General features: G+C 48.5%; 1 protein-coding gene across 1 annotated transcript in view; it reads left to right on the top strand.

Annotated features, from left to right (window-relative positions):
• The window catches only part of LOC140193778 (tyrosine-protein kinase ITK/TSK-like), a gene marked incomplete at its 5' end in the record, with an annotated part of 30359 nt that extends 12217 nt beyond the window's left edge, over positions 1 to 18142 (top strand). Inside the window, 5 exons of the mRNA XM_072250946.1 lie at positions 2252 to 2468; positions 7224 to 7288; positions 9322 to 9440; positions 10309 to 10466; positions 13645 to 18142. Coding sequence (XP_072107047.1) covers positions 2252 to 2468; positions 7224 to 7288; positions 9322 to 9440; positions 10309 to 10466; positions 13645 to 13719 — 634 coding nt within the window. The remainder of the gene's footprint in view (positions 1 to 2251; positions 2469 to 7223; positions 7289 to 9321; positions 9441 to 10308; positions 10467 to 13644) is intronic.
• Positions 18143 to 18152: the final 10 nt, after the last annotated feature.

The raw sequence follows: 18152 nt of genomic DNA, 5'->3' as shown, positions 1-18152 counted from the left end.
TGGCTGGCTGACAGGAAACAAAGAGTAGCGATTAACGGGTCCCTTTTGGAATGGCAGGCGGTGACCAGTGGGGTACCGTAGAGTTCAGTGCTGGGACCGCAGCTGTTTACAATATATATTAATGATTTAGAAGAGGGAATTAAAAGTAACATTAGCAAATTTGCCGATGACACAAAGCTGGGTGGCAGTGTGAAATGTGAGGAGGATATGAGAATGCAGGGTGACTTGGACAGGCTGGGTGAGTGGGCGGATGCATGGCAGATGCAGTTTAATGTGGATAAATGTGAGGTTATCCACTTTGGTGGTAAGAACAGGAAGGCAGATTATTATCTAAATGGAGTCAAGTTAGGAAAAGGGGAAGCACAACAAGATCTAGGTGTTCTTGTACATCAGTCACTGAAAGCAAGCATGCAAGTACAGCAGGCAGTGAAGAAAGCTAATGGCATGCTGGCCTTCATAACAAGGGGAATTGAGTATAAGAGCAAAGAGGTCCTTCTGCAGCTGTACAGGGCCCTGGTGAGACCACACCTGGAGTACTGTGTGCAGTTTTAGTCTCCAAATTTGAGGAAGGACACTCTTGCTATTGAGGGAGTGCAGCGTAGGTTCACAGGGTTAATTCCCGGGATGGCGGGACTGTCATATGTCGAAAGATTGGAGCGACTGAGCTTGTATACACTGGAATTTAGAAGGATGAGAGGGGATCTGATTGGAACATGTAAGATTATTAAGGGATTGGACACGCTGGAGGCAGGAAGCATGTTCACGCTGATGGGTGAGTCCAGAACCAGAGGCCATAGTTTAAGAATTAGGGGTAGGCCATTTAGATCGAAGTTGAGGAAAAACTTTTTCACCCAGAGAGTGGTGGACATATGGAATGCTCTGCCTCAGAAGGCTGTGGAGGCCAAGTCTCTGGATGCTTTCAAAAAAGAGATGGATAGAGCTCTTAAAGATAGCGGAATCAAAGGTTATGGGGATAAGGCAGGAACTGGATACTGATTGTGGATGATCAGCCATGATCACAGTGAATGGCGGTGCTGGCTCGAAGGGCCGAATGGCCTACTCCTGCACCTATTGTCTATTGTCAATAAAACACAACACAGAACACAAAGCAACACTAGCAGCAGCAGCAACAACAGCGAAACAAAGCCCCAAAACACTCTCTCTCTCAAACACACACACTCTCTCTCTCTCACACACACACACACACACACACACACACACACACTCTCTCTCTCACACACACACACACACACTCTCTCTCTCTCACACACACACACACTCTCTCTCTCTCACACACACACACACACTCTCTCACACACACACACCCACACACTCTCTCTCACACACACACACACTCTCTGTCACACACACACACACTCTCTCTCTCTCACACACACACACACTCTCTCTCACACACACACACTCTCACACACACACACATACACACACCCACACACTCACATACACACGCGCACACACACACACACTCGTGCACACTCATGCGCACACTCATGCACACACTCACCCACTCTCTCACACGCACAGAACTCACACACTCTCACACATGTACACACACACTCACTCACGTACACTCTCACCACTCATGCACACGCTCACACACACACATTCTCACTGACACATGCACACTCTCACATGCACACATACACTCTCGCACATGCACACACACTCATGCACACACACTCATGCACACGCACACATACACACACTCACACACATGGACACACACTCACACACAGACACACATACACATGCACACAGACACACACACATGAACACACACTCACACACAGACACACTCAGTCAGAGACACACTCACACACAGACGCGCTCAGACAGTCCGAGACACACACCCACAGACACACTCAGACAGTCAGGGCCAAACACACACACACACACTCAGACAATCAGAGACACTCACACACAGACACAATCAGGCAATCAGAGACACACTCACACACACACACACTCAGTCAAAGACACACTCACACAGACACACTCAGACAGTCAGAGACACTCACCCACAGACACACATACACACACTCAGTCAGAGACACACTCACACAGAGACACACTCAGAAACACACACACAGACACACTCAGTCAGTCAGACACACACACACACATTCTCTCAGTCAGAGACACACTCACACACAGACCCACTCAGTCAGAGACACACATACACACACTTACACTCACTGCAGAGGTGACGTTGCTCTCTGCTTTTTTGCAGGAAGCTTTCTCATGAGAAGTTGGTGCAGTTGTATGGCGTGTGCAACCAGGACAGCTCCATCTTCCTGGTCTTCGAGTACATGGAGCATGGCTGCCTGTCGGAGTACCTGAGAAACAACCGTGGGTCATTCGGCCGACACACGCTGTTGGGGATGTGCCAGGACGTGTGTGAAGGCATGGAGTATCTGGAACACAACCAGTTCATTCACCGGGACCTGGTAATGGCTCTCCTCTGTCTCTCTGCTCAAAGGTTGTGTCGTTCGATGTCCGACCTGCTTCTACTGCGATTGAGCTCAGGACATAGGACCAGAATCGGGCCACTCGGCCCATCGAGGTTGCTGCACCATTCCATTGCGGCTGATTTATTATCCCTCTCAACCCCATTCCCCTGCCTTGTCCCTGTAACCTCTGACACCCTGACTAATCAAGAACCTATCAACCTCCACCTTAAATATACTCAATTACTTGGCCTCCACAGCTGTCTGTGGCCGTAAATTCCACAGATTCACCTCCTCTGGCTCAAAAAATTCCTCCTCATTTCTTTTCTAAATGGACGTCCCTCTATTCTGAGAGTGTGCCCTCTGGTCCTAGACTTCCTCTCTCTAGGAAACATCCTATCCTTATCCACTCTATCTAGGCCTTTCATCATACAGCAGGTTTCAATGAGATTCTTCTAAATTCCAGCGTGTACACTCCTCCTGTTAACCCTCTCATTCCTGGGATCATTCTCATGAACCCCTAGACCGTCTCCAATGAGATTACCTCCCTCATTGACCTTTGGGTGTTGGGTTTGAAGAGTTCAGTTACTGCGGGGCGGGCAGGTTTTGTTTTCTCTGGAGAGAATGATACTGATAAAACCATGAGAGGGATAGATGAGACAGATGGTTGGAACATTTTTCCCATCAAGAAATAGGCCCCTCTGTGGTGGTCCAGTCTGCCTGGTTTCCACCTCTCCCATCAATCGAGACAGCTTTTAAACTTTGCTAATATGCCTGTCTCAATCACTATTTCTGGTAGCTCATTGCAAATATACACCATTGTATGAAGAAGCTGTCTCCCTGAAGTCCTTTTAAATCTCTCACCTCTGACCTTAAATCTCCACTATGGGGAAAATCCCTGTCTATGCCACTCGTGACCTTGTTACCTCACCCCTCAATCTCCTACCCTCCAGGGACCCTGCATGATGGTGGTGTTTAAGAGGAGATTTAAGGAGAGGTGAGAGGGAGAGGGAGATGGAATGTAGAACACAAACAGGAAATGGTCTAATGAGCTAATTAAACTAGTAATTAAATCTCTAACACACTGGAATTAACTCGCTGGAATTTAGAAGATTGAGGGGGATCTTATTGAAATGTATAAAATCCTAAAGGGATTGGACAGGCTAGATGCAGGAAGATTGTTCCCGATGTTGGGAAAGTCCAGAACGAGGGGTCACAGTTTGAGGATAAAGGGGAAGCCTTTTAGGACCGAGATGAGGAAAAACTTCTTCACACAGAGAGTGGTGAATCTGTGGAATTCTCTGCCACAGGAAACAGCTGAGGCCAGTTCATTGGTTATATTTAAGAGGGAGTTAGATATGGCCCTTGTGGCTAAAGGGATCAGGGGGTATGGAGAGAAGGCAGGTACAGGGTTCTGAGTTGGATGATCAGCCATGATCATACTGAATGGTGGTGCAGGCTTGAAGGGCCAAATGGCCTACTCCTGCACCTATTTTCTATGTTTCTATGTTTCTAACTAAACTAATCCCTTCCTACTACACAATGTCCATATCTCCTCATTCCCTGCACATACAAGTGCCGGTAGATTTGAAAATCCATCTGCTATTCTTTCCTGCATCGGGGTAGAGGTTGGACTCGGTATTCCGGCGGGAAGCAACTGGCCTCCTCTCTGGCCAATACCAGGGTGTGTTTCAGTTACATACCAGGCTTTGAGTTCTCTATTTGGGGTGACCTTATCGTTTTCTACCACAGTAGCGTAGCAGATAGTGTAACGCTATTACAGCACCAGAATCTGAGTTCAATTCCCGCGCCTGACCGTCAGGACTTTCTACGTTCTCCCTGTGACTGCGAGAGTTTCCCCTGCTGCTGTGGTTTCCTCCCACAGTCCAAAGACGTGCGGCTTAGGGTCAGTAAGTTGTGGGAAGCCGTGTTGGCACAGGAAACATAGTGACCCTTGTGGGCTGCCCCAGCACATCCTTGGAGTTGGTCCTTGACATCATACTCCACTGTATGTTTGATTTACATGTGACAAATAAAGCAAATCGTTGTCTCTCTTTTCTCTTATCTAAGAGCCTTTTGAACACCTCTGTCATACACCCGGGCAGCATATTCCAGGCACCCACTACTCCCTATGTAAAAAAAACCTGCCCCTCACATCTCCTTTGAAATTACCGCCTCTCACCTTAAATGCATGCCCTCTGGTATTAGACATTTCAACCCTGGGGAAAATATACTGTCTGTCTACACTATCCATGTCTCTCACAATGTAATAAACCTCCCTCAGATCTCCCCTCAGACTCCACCGCCCCAGGCAAAACAACCTATGTTTGTCCAATCTCTTGTTATAGCTCATGCCCTCTAATCCAGGCAGAACCCTGAATGTGTTACCCCCCCCCCCGAGGGCATGGAATCAACAATGCACTGCCTGAGGGGCATGGTTGAGGCAGGGGTATTATTGGTAAGATGCGTCTGGGTAAGAACTTGAATCAGCCCAGAAGTCTTGGTAAAAGGGAAAGTACAGTAGGGATTTGATGGGCTGAGAGGACTGTCACTGGCTGTGTGACCGTGACTGGAACCCTGAGACACCAGCATGAAGCCTACCAGGGTCTGACTATATCCAGCTCAGCTGGAAGGGGTTGGGTTGCCTCTGAGTTTAAACCCCTGACACCACCCCCCCTTGCAGGAGGTGGGAATAAGGGATTCCGTTTTCTTATGCCCAGGGTCTGACACCTGCAGTATACACAGCCCCCACTGGCCCAGTGAGAGCAGCCAGGACCCTACGCTGACCCTCACTCCATGAGGGCCTGTCCTCTGTCCGCACCATATACTGTCAGCCATTTCCTCCACATGCGGGCCAGCGGGAGACAGAGCTTGGAACGTACAGTACAGTACAGGCCCTTCAGTCCACCGTGTTGTGCCCACCTTTAGTCTGCTCTGAGATCGGCCTAACCACCTCCATTTTTCCATCATTCACGCCCAAGTCAAATTACCAAAGTGCATGTATGCCAAAGTGCAGATTTGATTTCTAGTATGCATTTACAGGAAAATAAAAAAGTATAATAGGATTCATGAAAAACTATACATAAACTTTGACCCTAATGTATCTGCCTCTACCACTATCTCTGCCAGGGTGTTCCACACACCCACCACTCTCTGTGTGTAAAAACCCTACCTCTGACGTCCCCCATATACTGTACTTCCCTCCAATCACCTTAAAATCATGTCCCCTGGTATTAGGCATTTTTGCCCTGGGATGGTTGGGTTTTCGTAGGTAGGGGTATAGAGAGTGTAGAGCAGATGGAGGGAATCAGGATGGAGTGGGGAGAGAGGATGGTGAGGATTGCGTCCTGTACAGTTTATCACAACCAGAATCAGGTTTAATATCACTGGCAAAGTTGTTGTTTTGTGGCAACAGTACTTGCAATACATGGTAATAAAACTATGAATTACAATAAGGTAAGTATCTGTGTATTTAATTTAAGTAGGTAGTGCAGAAAAAGAGGGAAAATTAGTGAGAAGGTGTTCATGGGTTCATAGACCATTCAGAAATCAGATGGCAGAAGGGAAGAAGCTGTTCCTGAATCACTGAGTGTGGGTCTTCAGGCTCCTGTACCTCCTCCCCAGTGGCAGCAACAAGAGGGCATGTCCTGGGTGCTGGGGTCCTTCATGATGGATGCCGCCTTTTTGAGGCATCGCCTTTTGAAGATGTCCTCGATGCTGGGGAGGGTAGTGTCCATGATGGAGCTGGCCGAGTTTACAACTTTCTGCAGCTTTTTCCGATCCTGTGCAGTGAACCTCCCATACCAGCTGGTGAAGCAACTAGTTACCAGTGGCTGGGTTGTGACTCACAACCCACTTGAGTTTACAAGCGGTCCTCAGGACAGGACCCGGGGAAGATGGGTACACACTCATCAAGCAACCAGTATCAACCAATCCCATTCCACCCCCGCCCTCCATCACCGACACACTGCATGCCATTGGGATGTGAGAGCAAACAGGAGTCATAGATTCATAGACACTACAGGCTCTTCAGCCCATCTAAACCATACTGAACTATTAATCTGCCTCATCCCATCGGCCTGCACCCAGACCATATGCTCTCCATACCCTCTCGTCCATGTACCTATCCAAACTTCTCTTAAACATTGAAATCGACCATTTCCACTGGCAGCTTGTTCCACACTGTGGCCAACCTCTGAGTGAATAAGTTTGCCCTCATCTTCCCCTTAAACATTTCACCTTTCACCCTTGACCCATGACCTCTGGTAGTCCCACCCAACAGTGGAAAAGGCTGCTTGCATTTACCCTATCTATACCCCTCAATTGTGTATATGTCATTCAAATCTCCCGTCGGTCTTTTACGTTCTTGGGCATTGAGTTCTAACCTATTCAACCTTCCCCTATAACTCAGGTCCTCAAATTCTGGCAAATTTCTCTGCTTTCTTTCAAATTTTATCGACATCTTTCCTATGGGTAGGTTACCAGAACCACACGCAGTACTGCAATACCCAGGGGAAACCCATGTGGTCGTGGGGAGAGCATATAGCTTCACTCAGACAGTGCTGGAGGTCGGGGTTGGACCCAGGTCTCTGGTGCTGGGTGGCAGCAGGTCTGCACACCGTACCACTGGACTGCCCAGTTGACCGGTGTTTTCTGTCCGTTGTTGAGGACCATTGCAAGGGTTGGGGATCTGGCACTGTGAACCGTTCAGGGAGAGCACAACGGAGAAGTAATCTCTCTCTGCTGTCGTTACAGGCAGCACGGAACTGTCTCGTTGGAGATTCGCTCATCATCAAAGTATCTGATTTTGGAATGACAAGGTAATGAGATATTCACAGTGGATAAGCTATTCTGCTTCTTTAGCCAAGGGACGGGGAATATCCTTCTGAAATTAGACAGAGAATTCATGAAACTACGCAAGATTCACATTTATCTGAATCAACAAAACAACAACAGCAACACAAATTAAGATTGTTTAATGTCATGTTCATGGGTTCATTGTCCATTCAGAAATCTGACGACGGAGGGAATAGTGAGGCAATGTTCATGGGTTCATTGTTTATTCAGAAATCTGATGGCAGAGGGGAAGAAGCTGTTCTTGAAACACTGAGTGTGGGTCTTCAGGCTCCTGTACCTCCTCCCCGATGGTAGCAATGAGAAGAGGGAGATGTCCTGGGTGATGCGGGTCTGTAATGATGGATGCTGCCCTTTTGAGGCATCTCGTTTTGAGGATGCCCTCGATGCTGGGGAGGTTAGTGTCTATGATGGAGCTGGCTGAGTTTACAACTTTCTGCAGCTTTTGCTGATCCTGTGCAGTGGCCCCTCCGTACCAGATGGTGAGACAACTTGTCTGTGCTGACCGATCATGCACCCTCCCCTCCCCCTCTGTGTCTCCCCTTACCCCCCCTAGATTCTACCCCTCAGGGACAATTATACCACTGACCCACCAATATGGGGGGAGAACAGGAGCATCTGGAGAAACCCTGGCTGTCACAGGAAGAACGTACAAACTCCACACAGAGGTTGTGATCAAAACCGGGTCCCTGACACTGAGGTACCCCCGATTCTACTGCTGGAGGTTCCTGTCCCATGTGCCAGAGTGCTCGTTCTTGGCCAACGTTCCACCCACTGGTGCGGCCTCCGGGGAAAGCAAGCAATTCAGTTATTGCTGTGTTGCGGTTTGTGGGATCTTTGCATTCCCTGTCGCTGGCTGGCCCAGGAGCGTAGTGCTTAGCATAACTATACAGAGCTAGCGACCCGTGTTTATAGATCAGCAGTACAGGCCCTTCAGCCCACAATGCTGTGCTAGCCTTTTATCCTACTCCAAGATCAACCTAGCCCTTCCCTCCCACTTAGCCCTCCATTTTTCCATCATCCATGTGCCTATCTCAGTCTATTCAGGGTGCCATGGTGGTGTAGCGGTTAGCATGATACCATTACATCTCAGGGCTTCAGAGTTCGAAGGTCAATCGTGGCATCCTCTGTAAAGAGTTTGTATGTTCCTTCCAGTCAGTGCGTGGGTTTCTGTCGGGCGCTGTGGTCTCCTCCCACAGTCCAAATGTTTAGTAGGTCGACGTGTCGTTGTAAACTGTCCTGTGATTAGTATAGGACTGTGTCGGTGGCCGCCGGGTGGTGCAGCTCGTTAGGCCATGAGGGCCTGCTCCATGCTGTATCTCGATGAATAAACTTTTTAAAAAGTCCCTAATGTGTCTGCCTCGACCACCACCCCCGGGAGAGCATTCCACACACCCACCACTCTCTGATAAAAACCTACCTCTGACATGCCCTCCGCACTTTCCTCCAATCACCTTAAAATTATGCCCCTGTGTATTAGACACTTCTGCCCTGGGAAAAGGTCTCTGGCCCTCACTCTCTAAGATCTGACCATAAGATACAGGAGCAGAATTAGGCCATTCAGCCCATCAAATCTGCTCTGCTATTCTATCATGGCCGATTTATTATCCCTCTCAACCTCATTCCCCTGCCGTCTCCCCGTGACCTTTGACACCCTGACTAAGCAAGAACCTATCAACCTCTGCTTTAAATGTACCCATTGACTTGGCATCCACAGCTACCTGTGGCAATGAATTCCACAGATTCACCACTCCCTGGCTAAAGATTTTCCTTCTCATCTCTGTTCTAAATGGACGTCACTCTATTCTGTGGCTACGCCGTCTCGCCCTAGACTCTCCCAGAAAAGGAAACATCCTCTCTACGGCTACCTATCTAGGCCTTTCAATACTTGAGAGGTTTCAATTAGATTTTTCGTCATTATTCTAAACTCCAGTGAATACAGGCCCAGAGACATCAAATGCTTCCTCATACGTTAACCCTTTCATTTGTTTGCCTGAAGGTTTGTCCTCGACGACCAGTACACCAGCTCCTCCGGCTCCAAATTCCCCGTCAAGTGGTCAGCTCCTGAAGTTTTCCGGTATTCCAAGTTCAGCAGCAAGTCCGATATCTGGTCATTTGGTGAGAACCTCCTCGACCCAGGCAGGGGGATGTGCAGTGTTGGATGGTTCGGTTGAAGAGGATGTGGGACTTGGGCAGATTAGGAGAATGGGCAAAGAGAGGGCAGGTGGAATGCAAGATTGGCAAGTATATGGTCGTGCACTTTGATAGAGGGAATAAGGGTGTGAAATGAGGAGAAAGTTCAATATTTAAACCTGAAGTTGATAGGTTCTTGATTAGTCAGGGTGTCAAAAGTTAAGGGGAGAAGGCAGGAGAATGGGGTTGAGAGGGATAATAAATCAGCCATGATGGAATGGTGGAGCAGACTTGATGGGCTGAATAGCCTAATTCTGCTCCTGTGTCTTATGGGGGGGAGTGGGGGTTGGGATGTAGGCAGTGGAGGGGATGAGAAGAGGTTTGAGGGGGAAGGGGAGGAGAGTTGAGAGGGAGGATAAGGAGGGTGCAAGAGGCTGATAGAGGGTATGTAATTGGGTGATGGAGGGATGTGTAATGGGGCGATGGGGTGTAGTTAGGTGATGGAGCGGGGGTGTAGTGCTCTCAGTGGTGGGGAGAAGTGCTATTTACCCTCTCGGTTTAATGGGGTGATGGAGGGGGGTGTAATGGGGTGATGGAGGGGGGTGTAATGGGGTGATGGAGGGGTGTGTAGTTGGGTGATGGAGGGGTGTGCAATTGGGTGATGGAGGGGTGTGTAATTGGGTGATGGGGTGTGTAATGGGGTGATGGAGGGGTGTGTAATGGGGTGATGGAGGGGTGTATAATGGGGCAATGGAGGGGTGTGTAATGGAGTGATGGAGGGGTGTGTAATGGGGGTATAGTGCTCTCAGTGGTGGGGAGAGCTGCTATTTACCCTCTCGATGTCTGTCCACAGGGGTGCTGATGTGGGAGGTATTCACTGAAGGGAAGATGCCATACGATAATTGCTCCAACGCTGAGCTGGTGGAGGAAATCGCGGCTGGATTTCGCCTTCACAAGCCGAAACTGGCCTCCTGCTCCATCTACAACATGATGACCTGCTGCTGGTTCGAGGTACATATTGTTTTATTTACTTTTATTTATTTATTTACTTAGACATACGAGGGGTGATTGATAAGTTTGTGGCCTAAGGTAGAAGGAGTCAATTTTAGAAAACTTAGCACATTTATTTTTCCTTTGTTTACACGCTTAGTCCAGCAGTCGTGGAGCATACGGATCCCTTCTTTGTAGAAGTCGGTGTCTTGGACCTCCAGAAAGTGGTCCACAGCAGGGGTGATTGATAAGTTTGTGGCCTAGGGTAGAAGGAGATGAGTTATTAACTTCAAACTTTCTGCATTTTCACTCAAAGAGTTGAACTTCACATGCATGTAACGACAGCTGCATAACTCATCTCCTTTGACCTTAGGCCACAAACTTATCAATCGCCCCTGCTGTGGACCACCTGGAGGTGCAAGACACTCTCATTACATGCACATGCAGTTCAACTCTTTGAGTGACAATGCAGAAAGTTTGAAGTTAGTAACTCATCTCCTACTTTAGGCCACGAATTTATCAATCACCCCTCGTACAGTGATGACAGACCCTTCGGCCCATCAATCTGTACTCTCCAGCAGCCCCGATTTAATGTGAGTCTAATGACAGGACAATTTACAATGACCTATTAATCAGCACATCTTTGGACTGTGGGAGGAAACTGGAGCACCCAGAGGAAACCCACACGTACACGGGAAGGAACATAAAAACTTGTTTACACGGGATGCTGGATCTGAACTCTGGTGTGCAGAGATGTAATAGTGTTGTGCTCACCACTATGTTACCGTGGTGCCCCAGTGTTGTGAGCAGTAACTCACTGCCTCCTGGCAGGGAGCAGAGACCCTGTCCTGGGCGTCAGCGGTCGAGACTGAATCTCACACGGTTCACAATTTAGAACTTGGAACATGGAACTTGGGACCCAGGACTTGGGGCACACTATAGGACAGGACGTACTATAGGACACACTACTACAGCACAGTACAGGCTCTTTGACCTACAATGTTGTGCCAATCTTTTAACCTATTCTAAGATCAATCAAACCCTTCCCTCCCACATAACCTCCATTTTTCTATCATCTGTGTACTTATCTAAGAGTTTCTTAAATGTCAGTAATGTATCTGCCTCTACCACCTGGCAGTGTGTTCCACACACCCATCACTGTCTGTGTGAAAAAACCTGCCTCTGACATCCCCCTAGACTTTCCTCCAATCACCATTAGCCATTTCCACCGTGGGAAGATGTCTCTGATCATCTTGTACGCCTCTATCCAGTCACCTCTTGTCCTCCTTTGCTACAAAGAGAAAGCTCGCTGAACCTTTTCTTTGCATCTGGCATCTTCCCTCTTCCTTTCCGGCCTCGGCCTGAAACATCGCCTGTTCATTCCCCTCCATAGATGCTGCCCGACCTGCTGAGTTCCTCCAGCATTTTGTGTGTGCTGCTCTGCATTTCCAGCATTGGCAGAACCCCTTGTGTTTATGACGCAGTGTTTTCTTTGCCTTTCTCTGATGCCCACTGCCAGGTTAAGAGGATCCAATGCCCGAGGAGGCGCCTTCACATCCCCACGCATGCTGCATTGCAGCCTGCAGCCTGGCCCAGTGCAGCAAGGGTCTGCAAGGCTGCAGTGTGAAGTTAATGGGCGGTGCCAGGTGACGAGGGGATTTTGCTGTGCGCTCTGATGTTTCCTGTGGTTTTGTGCTCTGCTCACACGTCAGCTTTTCACACAGGAAGGCCACTCATCTGGTGAGCGGTGGAAAGTCCCACAGAGCGCAACGCAGCACCCCAAGGTAACAGCGGTGAATGGCGCCTCTCCCTGGTGCTTCAGGCAGTGGGTGTGGGAGCAGATCCAGAGCCAATGTCTCAGCCCCAGGACCCTTGCCTAGTGTGCTCACCCCCTCACTGGCTCAGAGCGTTGCTTTGTTTCAGACAACAATAAACTTTCACTTGGTACTGTCTGCAGAGAGGCTGCCCAGACCATTGATAAAGTCATTGTTCCAAATTTACAGCACCTGCAGTGTTATTTCCCTCGCCCCCACCAGGGTCACTGCTCCCTGGGCTTGGGGGTAGGTGTCATGGTCAGGTGTTCCCACCATAGGAGGTGATCCTCCCACCATTCGGGTGGGTGTCAGCTCCCAGTCCTCCCACCACTGGGGCACTGTGGTCCCCCCCCCACCCCCGGCCCCGCTGAGGATAGTCTGGGGGGTGGGGTGAGGGCGGCTAGCGAGGACCCGATTGGGATGAACATCATCAGGGCAGAGATTGGGAATTTCACCCCCACCTACCCAGAGTGGGGGTATCTGTGAAGCAGGGTGAGAATACTTGGTGTGCAATAGAGTGATAGAACACTACAGGCCCTTCAGCCCATCTAAAGTTATTCTGCCTAGTCCCGTTGACCTGCACCTGGACCCAGGACCTTCACAACCCGTCCATGTACCTATCCAAACCTCTCTCAAATCAAACTCCGCTGGCAGCTCGTTTCACATCCCACACCCACTGGTGAAGATGCTCCCCATCAGGTTCCTCTTAAACATTTCACCTTTCACCCTTAGCCCATGACCTCTTGTGATAGTCTCACCCAAACTGAGTGAAAAAGCCTTCCTGTACTTACCCAATCTACATCCCTCATAATTTTACCCATCACGGGTCTCGGCCTGAAATGTTGACTGTACTCCTTTCCATAAATGCTGCCTGCTGCTCAGTTTCTCCAGCATTTTGTGCTTGTTGCTTAGATTTCCAGCATCTGCAGAATTTCTTGTCCCGCTCATAATTTTGATTACCTCTATCAAATCTCCCCACATTCTCGGAAGTAAAGTCCTCACCTATTCAAACTTTCCCTGTAACTCAAGTCCTGGCAACATCCTTGTAAATCTTCTCTGCACTCTTTCCATCTTTTGACATCTTTCTTGTAGGTAGGTGACTACAACTGCACACAATACTCCAAACTTGGTCTCAATTGAGGATCTGAGAAGGAATGTTTTCACTGGGGGAGGGGGAAGGAATGCTTTCACTGGGGGAGGGGCTGGTGCCCTGAACACACAGCCTGTGGGGTGGTGTTGGTGTGGCTGAGACTCCCACAATACTTGCATCTGCACGAACGTTTGGAGAACCTTATGTGGATACTGCAAAATGACCAATGTGTCCACGTGGTGTGAGACTGTGACCTCCAGCGACCTCTAATCTTTCGTTTTCTCTCCTGGCTCAGAGACCTGAAGAGCGGCCATCGTTCTATGAACTGCTGAATGAGATAAGGGAGCTATCTGAACGCGAGGACCTGTAAGCGGACAGTGGAGATGGCCTGCCCGCAGAACGGACAGCGCAGTTTGGCTACAGGAGCACTCTGAATTCTGGGCAACAGTTACTAAATATTTATTTATTATGTATTAAAATAATTTTGACTTGGGGAATGCTCTCCTGTGGAGGTAGAGCCCTCTGGAGATTTTGGACATAATATTGGTGACGGCGATTGGTACTCTTGGTAGGTATCCCATTTGTCACTGAGCCTGACTGGTACTGAGGCCAACTGCAGACCCAAAGTGTCCACCAGAGCTGAGCATCAGGAATAAGACCATAAGACATAGAAGCAGAATGAGGCCATTCAGCCCATTGAGTCTGCTCTACTGTTCCATCATGGCTGATTTATTATCCCTCTCTACACCATTCTCCTGCCTTCTCCCTGTAACCTTTGTTGCCCTGACTAATCAAGAACATATCAACGCCCATGTTAAATATACCCAATGAGTTGTCTGTGGTAATGAATTCCAGATTCACCACCCTCTGGCTAAAGAAATTCTGCCTCATCTTTGTTCCAATGGATATCCTTCTATTCTAAGGCCGGGCCCTCTGGTCCATTACAGGAAACATTCTCTTCATATCCACTCTGTCAAGCCTTTCAATATTTGGTAGGTTTCAACAAGATTCCCCCTAATTTTTCTAAACTCCAATGAATACAGGGCCAGAGACATCAAACGCTCCTCATATATTAACCCTTTCATTCCCAGAATCATTCTCATGAACCTCCTCTGGACCCTTTCCATATTCTTAGATAAAGGGCCAAAATTGCTCCACAATACTCCAAAAGCAAGCAAGTGGACACACTCTGAATCAATTGACAGCCAGACAGAGCAGAAATGATTGCCGACCATTTCCATCCGAGCGTCTACATTCCCCCCTCCGACTGTAGCAACGACATGTTCACACTTTGAATAATAAAAATGCCAGTAGACAGAAGCTCGCCTTCGTCAGTCCAGGCACTGAGTATGTGTCCAATTCTGGGTGGCCCACCATAGGAAGGATGTTGGCTAGATTTTTGCAATGTAGGGGAGTTAAGTGTCAGGGGAAAAGGCAGGTAGGTGGAGATGAGTTCATGGCCAGATCAGCCATGATTTTATTGAACAGTGGAACAGGCTCGACGGGCCAGATGGCCGACTCCTGCTCCTATTTCTTATGTTCTTATGTTGAGGATTTGGAGAGGGTGCAGAAGAGGTTTACCTGGCTGCTGCCTGGGTTAGAGGGCATGTGCTATACCAAGTTGTTTTCTCTGGAGCAGCGGAGATTGAGGGGACATTTGACAGAGGTTTTTAAGTTTGAGAGGCATAGATAGAGAAGACAGGCAGTATCTTTTTCCCAGGGTAGAAATGTCTAATACCAGAGGGCATGTTATTAAGATGAGAGGGAGTAATTTCACAGGAGATATGAGAGGCAAGTTTTTTTTTACACAGATAATGTGTAGGCAGAAGAGATTTAGTCTAATTTGGCATTGTGTATAGTACAATGATTGTGGGCTGAAGGGCCTTTCTGTTCTGTTCTGTGTACCTGAGCTCCCAGAGATGAACCATACAGTGAACACCCATCATTACTGGAATGAACAAAGTCTAACTGAGATTTTTTTAAACTAGACTATTTTTCAAATGGCCATCACATCTTGAGGAGGAATATCTTCACTCGGAGGGTGGTGAGAGTGTGGAATGGGCTGCCAGTGGAAGTGGTAGATGCAGGCTCGATTTCAACATTTAAGATAAGTTTGGATAGGTACATGGACGGGAGGAGTTTGGACGGCTATGATCCAGGATTGGGTCGATGGGACAAGGCAGGATAAGAGTTTGGCACAAATCAGCTTCTGCGGGGAGATCAGACAACGCTGACAGGATTCAGTGAGCTGGGTGATGCTAAGCAGCTCTGCAATAAATCCAGAGATAACTCCAGTCTGACCAGCAGCTCAAGGACACACAGCGATAGGGCAACAATGATCAAAGCTTGAAATCTCCCAGCAGTATCCGGGGAAAGCGAAATCCCAAAGTGAGGTTAAAATTTACAATTCTGCAGCGCAACAGGACCCCAAGACCATAGGAGCAGAATTAGTCCATTCAGCCCATCGAGTCTGGTCCACCATTCCATCATGGGTGATTTATTATCCCACTCAACCTCATTCTCTTTCTTCTCTCCGTGACCTTTGATACCCTGACTAATTAAGAACCTATCACCTCCAGATTAAATATACCCAATGACTTGGCCACCACAGCTGTCTGTAGCAATGAATTCCACAGATTCACCACCCTCTGGCCTTGACTCCCCCAGTGTAGGAAACATCCTCTTCACACCCACTCCATCCAGACCCTGCAATATCAGTCGGTTTCACTGAAATCCTCCTCATTCATCTAGACTCCAGTGTGTACAGGCCCAGAGCCATCAAATGCTCTTCACACATTAACCCTTTCATTCTCAGTATAATTCTCGTGAACCACCTGTGGACCCTCTCCAATGCCAGCACACCTTTTCTCAGATAAGGAGCCCAAAATTACTGTTCAATCTTCTCCCGGCTGTATGGGGATGGGAGAGGGCAGAAGGGCCTGTACTGTTCTATGGGGATGCATTCAGGTGTGTGGGGGGGAGGTGGTTAACAAAACAGATCACACAGGGAAACCTCGGAGAAAGTGCAGTTCACATCCAGCAGTGGATTGACCAGGCTGATGGAGAAATTGATCAAATCAGTGGACAGGTGGGTGAAAAATTCGCTGCTGATGCAGCGTGGGAACCGAACACGCCGAGTGAAGTCGGTTAAACAAGGGCAAACCCATCAACCCAAGAGATCCTGCTGATGCTGGAAATCCAGAGCAACACACACAAAATCCTGGAGGAACTCAGCAGGTCAGGCAGCATCTATGGAAATGAATAAACAGTTGATGTTTTGGGCCAAGACTGGAAAGGAAGGGGGATGAAACCCAAATAAAGTGGGGTGAGGGGGAGCTGGTGGGTGACAGGTGAGGGAGAAGGTGCATGAGTGGGGAGGGGGGATGAAGTGAGGAACTAGGATGTGAGAGGTGGATGAGGTGAAGAGCTGAAGAAGGAAGAATCTGATAGGAGGGGACAGTGAATCATGGGAGAAAGGGAAAGAGGAGGGGAACCAGTGGAAGGTGATGGCCAGGTGGGGAGAAGGCAAGGGTTGAGAGGGGAACTAGAATGGGGAACGGAAAAAGGAGGGAGGAATGCAGAAATTACCTGAAGTCGGAGAAATCGATGCCGTCAAGTTGGAGACTAGTCAGACAGATGAGGCATTGCTCCTCCAACCTGAGAGTGGCCTCATTGTGGCCGTGGACAGATGTGCTGGAATGGGAATGGGGAATGGAGTTGAAGTGGGAAGCCACTGGGAACCCTGCCTAATCTGTCCGAGGAGGGTATAGGGAGGGAGGGTAAAGTCGACAGTTGTGTGTTACCACCTGTTGTACTAGTGGAGCCCTTTATGCCTGAGAGAGAGGCACCACCAGGATGACAGAGAAAGCCTCGTGTGAGGTGGGAAGATCAGGCCAGGGTATGAACATTCAGTCACCTGGTACGGGAAATGTCCTGACTATCCTGTAACTGTCACTATTTCGAATGTCTTCTATGGTTAATGAAAATATTTGTGTATTAAGAGATGAATGAAAAAGTTTGTAAAACGTTTTACACATTGTCAACATTGAAACATAGAGTGAAATGTGTCATTTGCATTAACAGCCAACACACCTGAATGCCACACATTCTGGCACCAACACGGCATGCCTGAGAAACACCCCAGGACACAGGAAACACTGTCTAACAGATGGTCGGGTGTACAGAGTGGTGCCCCTGCAGACGTCGCCAGGAACCCGCTTCCAAAAACAGCTGCTGCTCAATTCTTTTCAGCCAGGGGTAGAGAGTCTTTGAAACCAGACCATTCGACCCAGCCGAGCTATCCTCCAAGCTAGTCCCATTTGTCTGACACCCGTCTGAACCCCTCCTATTCATGTACTGATCCAAATGACCTTCACGTGTTATTATCGTCCCCGCCTTAACCACTTCCTCGGGCAGCTCATTCCATATACCCACCACCTTCTGGGCGAAGAGGTTTCCCCTCACAACCCTCTTCAGTCTTTCCCCTGTAACCCCAATCCTGCGGCCTAGAGCTTTTAGTTTCCCTTCCCTTGTGAAGAAGATTGTGTTGTGTGGGTCAGTGGGAACAGGCAGGTTAATAGGTTGGCACAGACTACGTGTGCCGAAGGGCCTGTGGGTCTGCTATGGTACTCTAACTCGACGACTCCAGCTCAACCCTTCCTGACTTTATATTCCTCATCAAAGACAGTCATCAATTTCCTCCACTGCAAGGAACAAAGTTCTTCCCTGTCCAACCTCTTCCTGTATCTTAGTCAGAAAAAGGCCTTTTGGCCAAGCTAGTCCATGCCAAACTATTAATCTGCC

This window comes from Mobula birostris, unplaced genomic scaffold (genome assembly GCF_030028105.1).
Source record: "Mobula birostris isolate sMobBir1 unplaced genomic scaffold, sMobBir1.hap1 scaffold_841, whole genome shotgun sequence".
NCBI classification, from domain to species: Eukaryota; Metazoa; Chordata; class Chondrichthyes; order Myliobatiformes; family Myliobatidae; genus Mobula; species Mobula birostris.
This window is presented reverse-complemented; position numbering and strand designations above follow the sequence as displayed.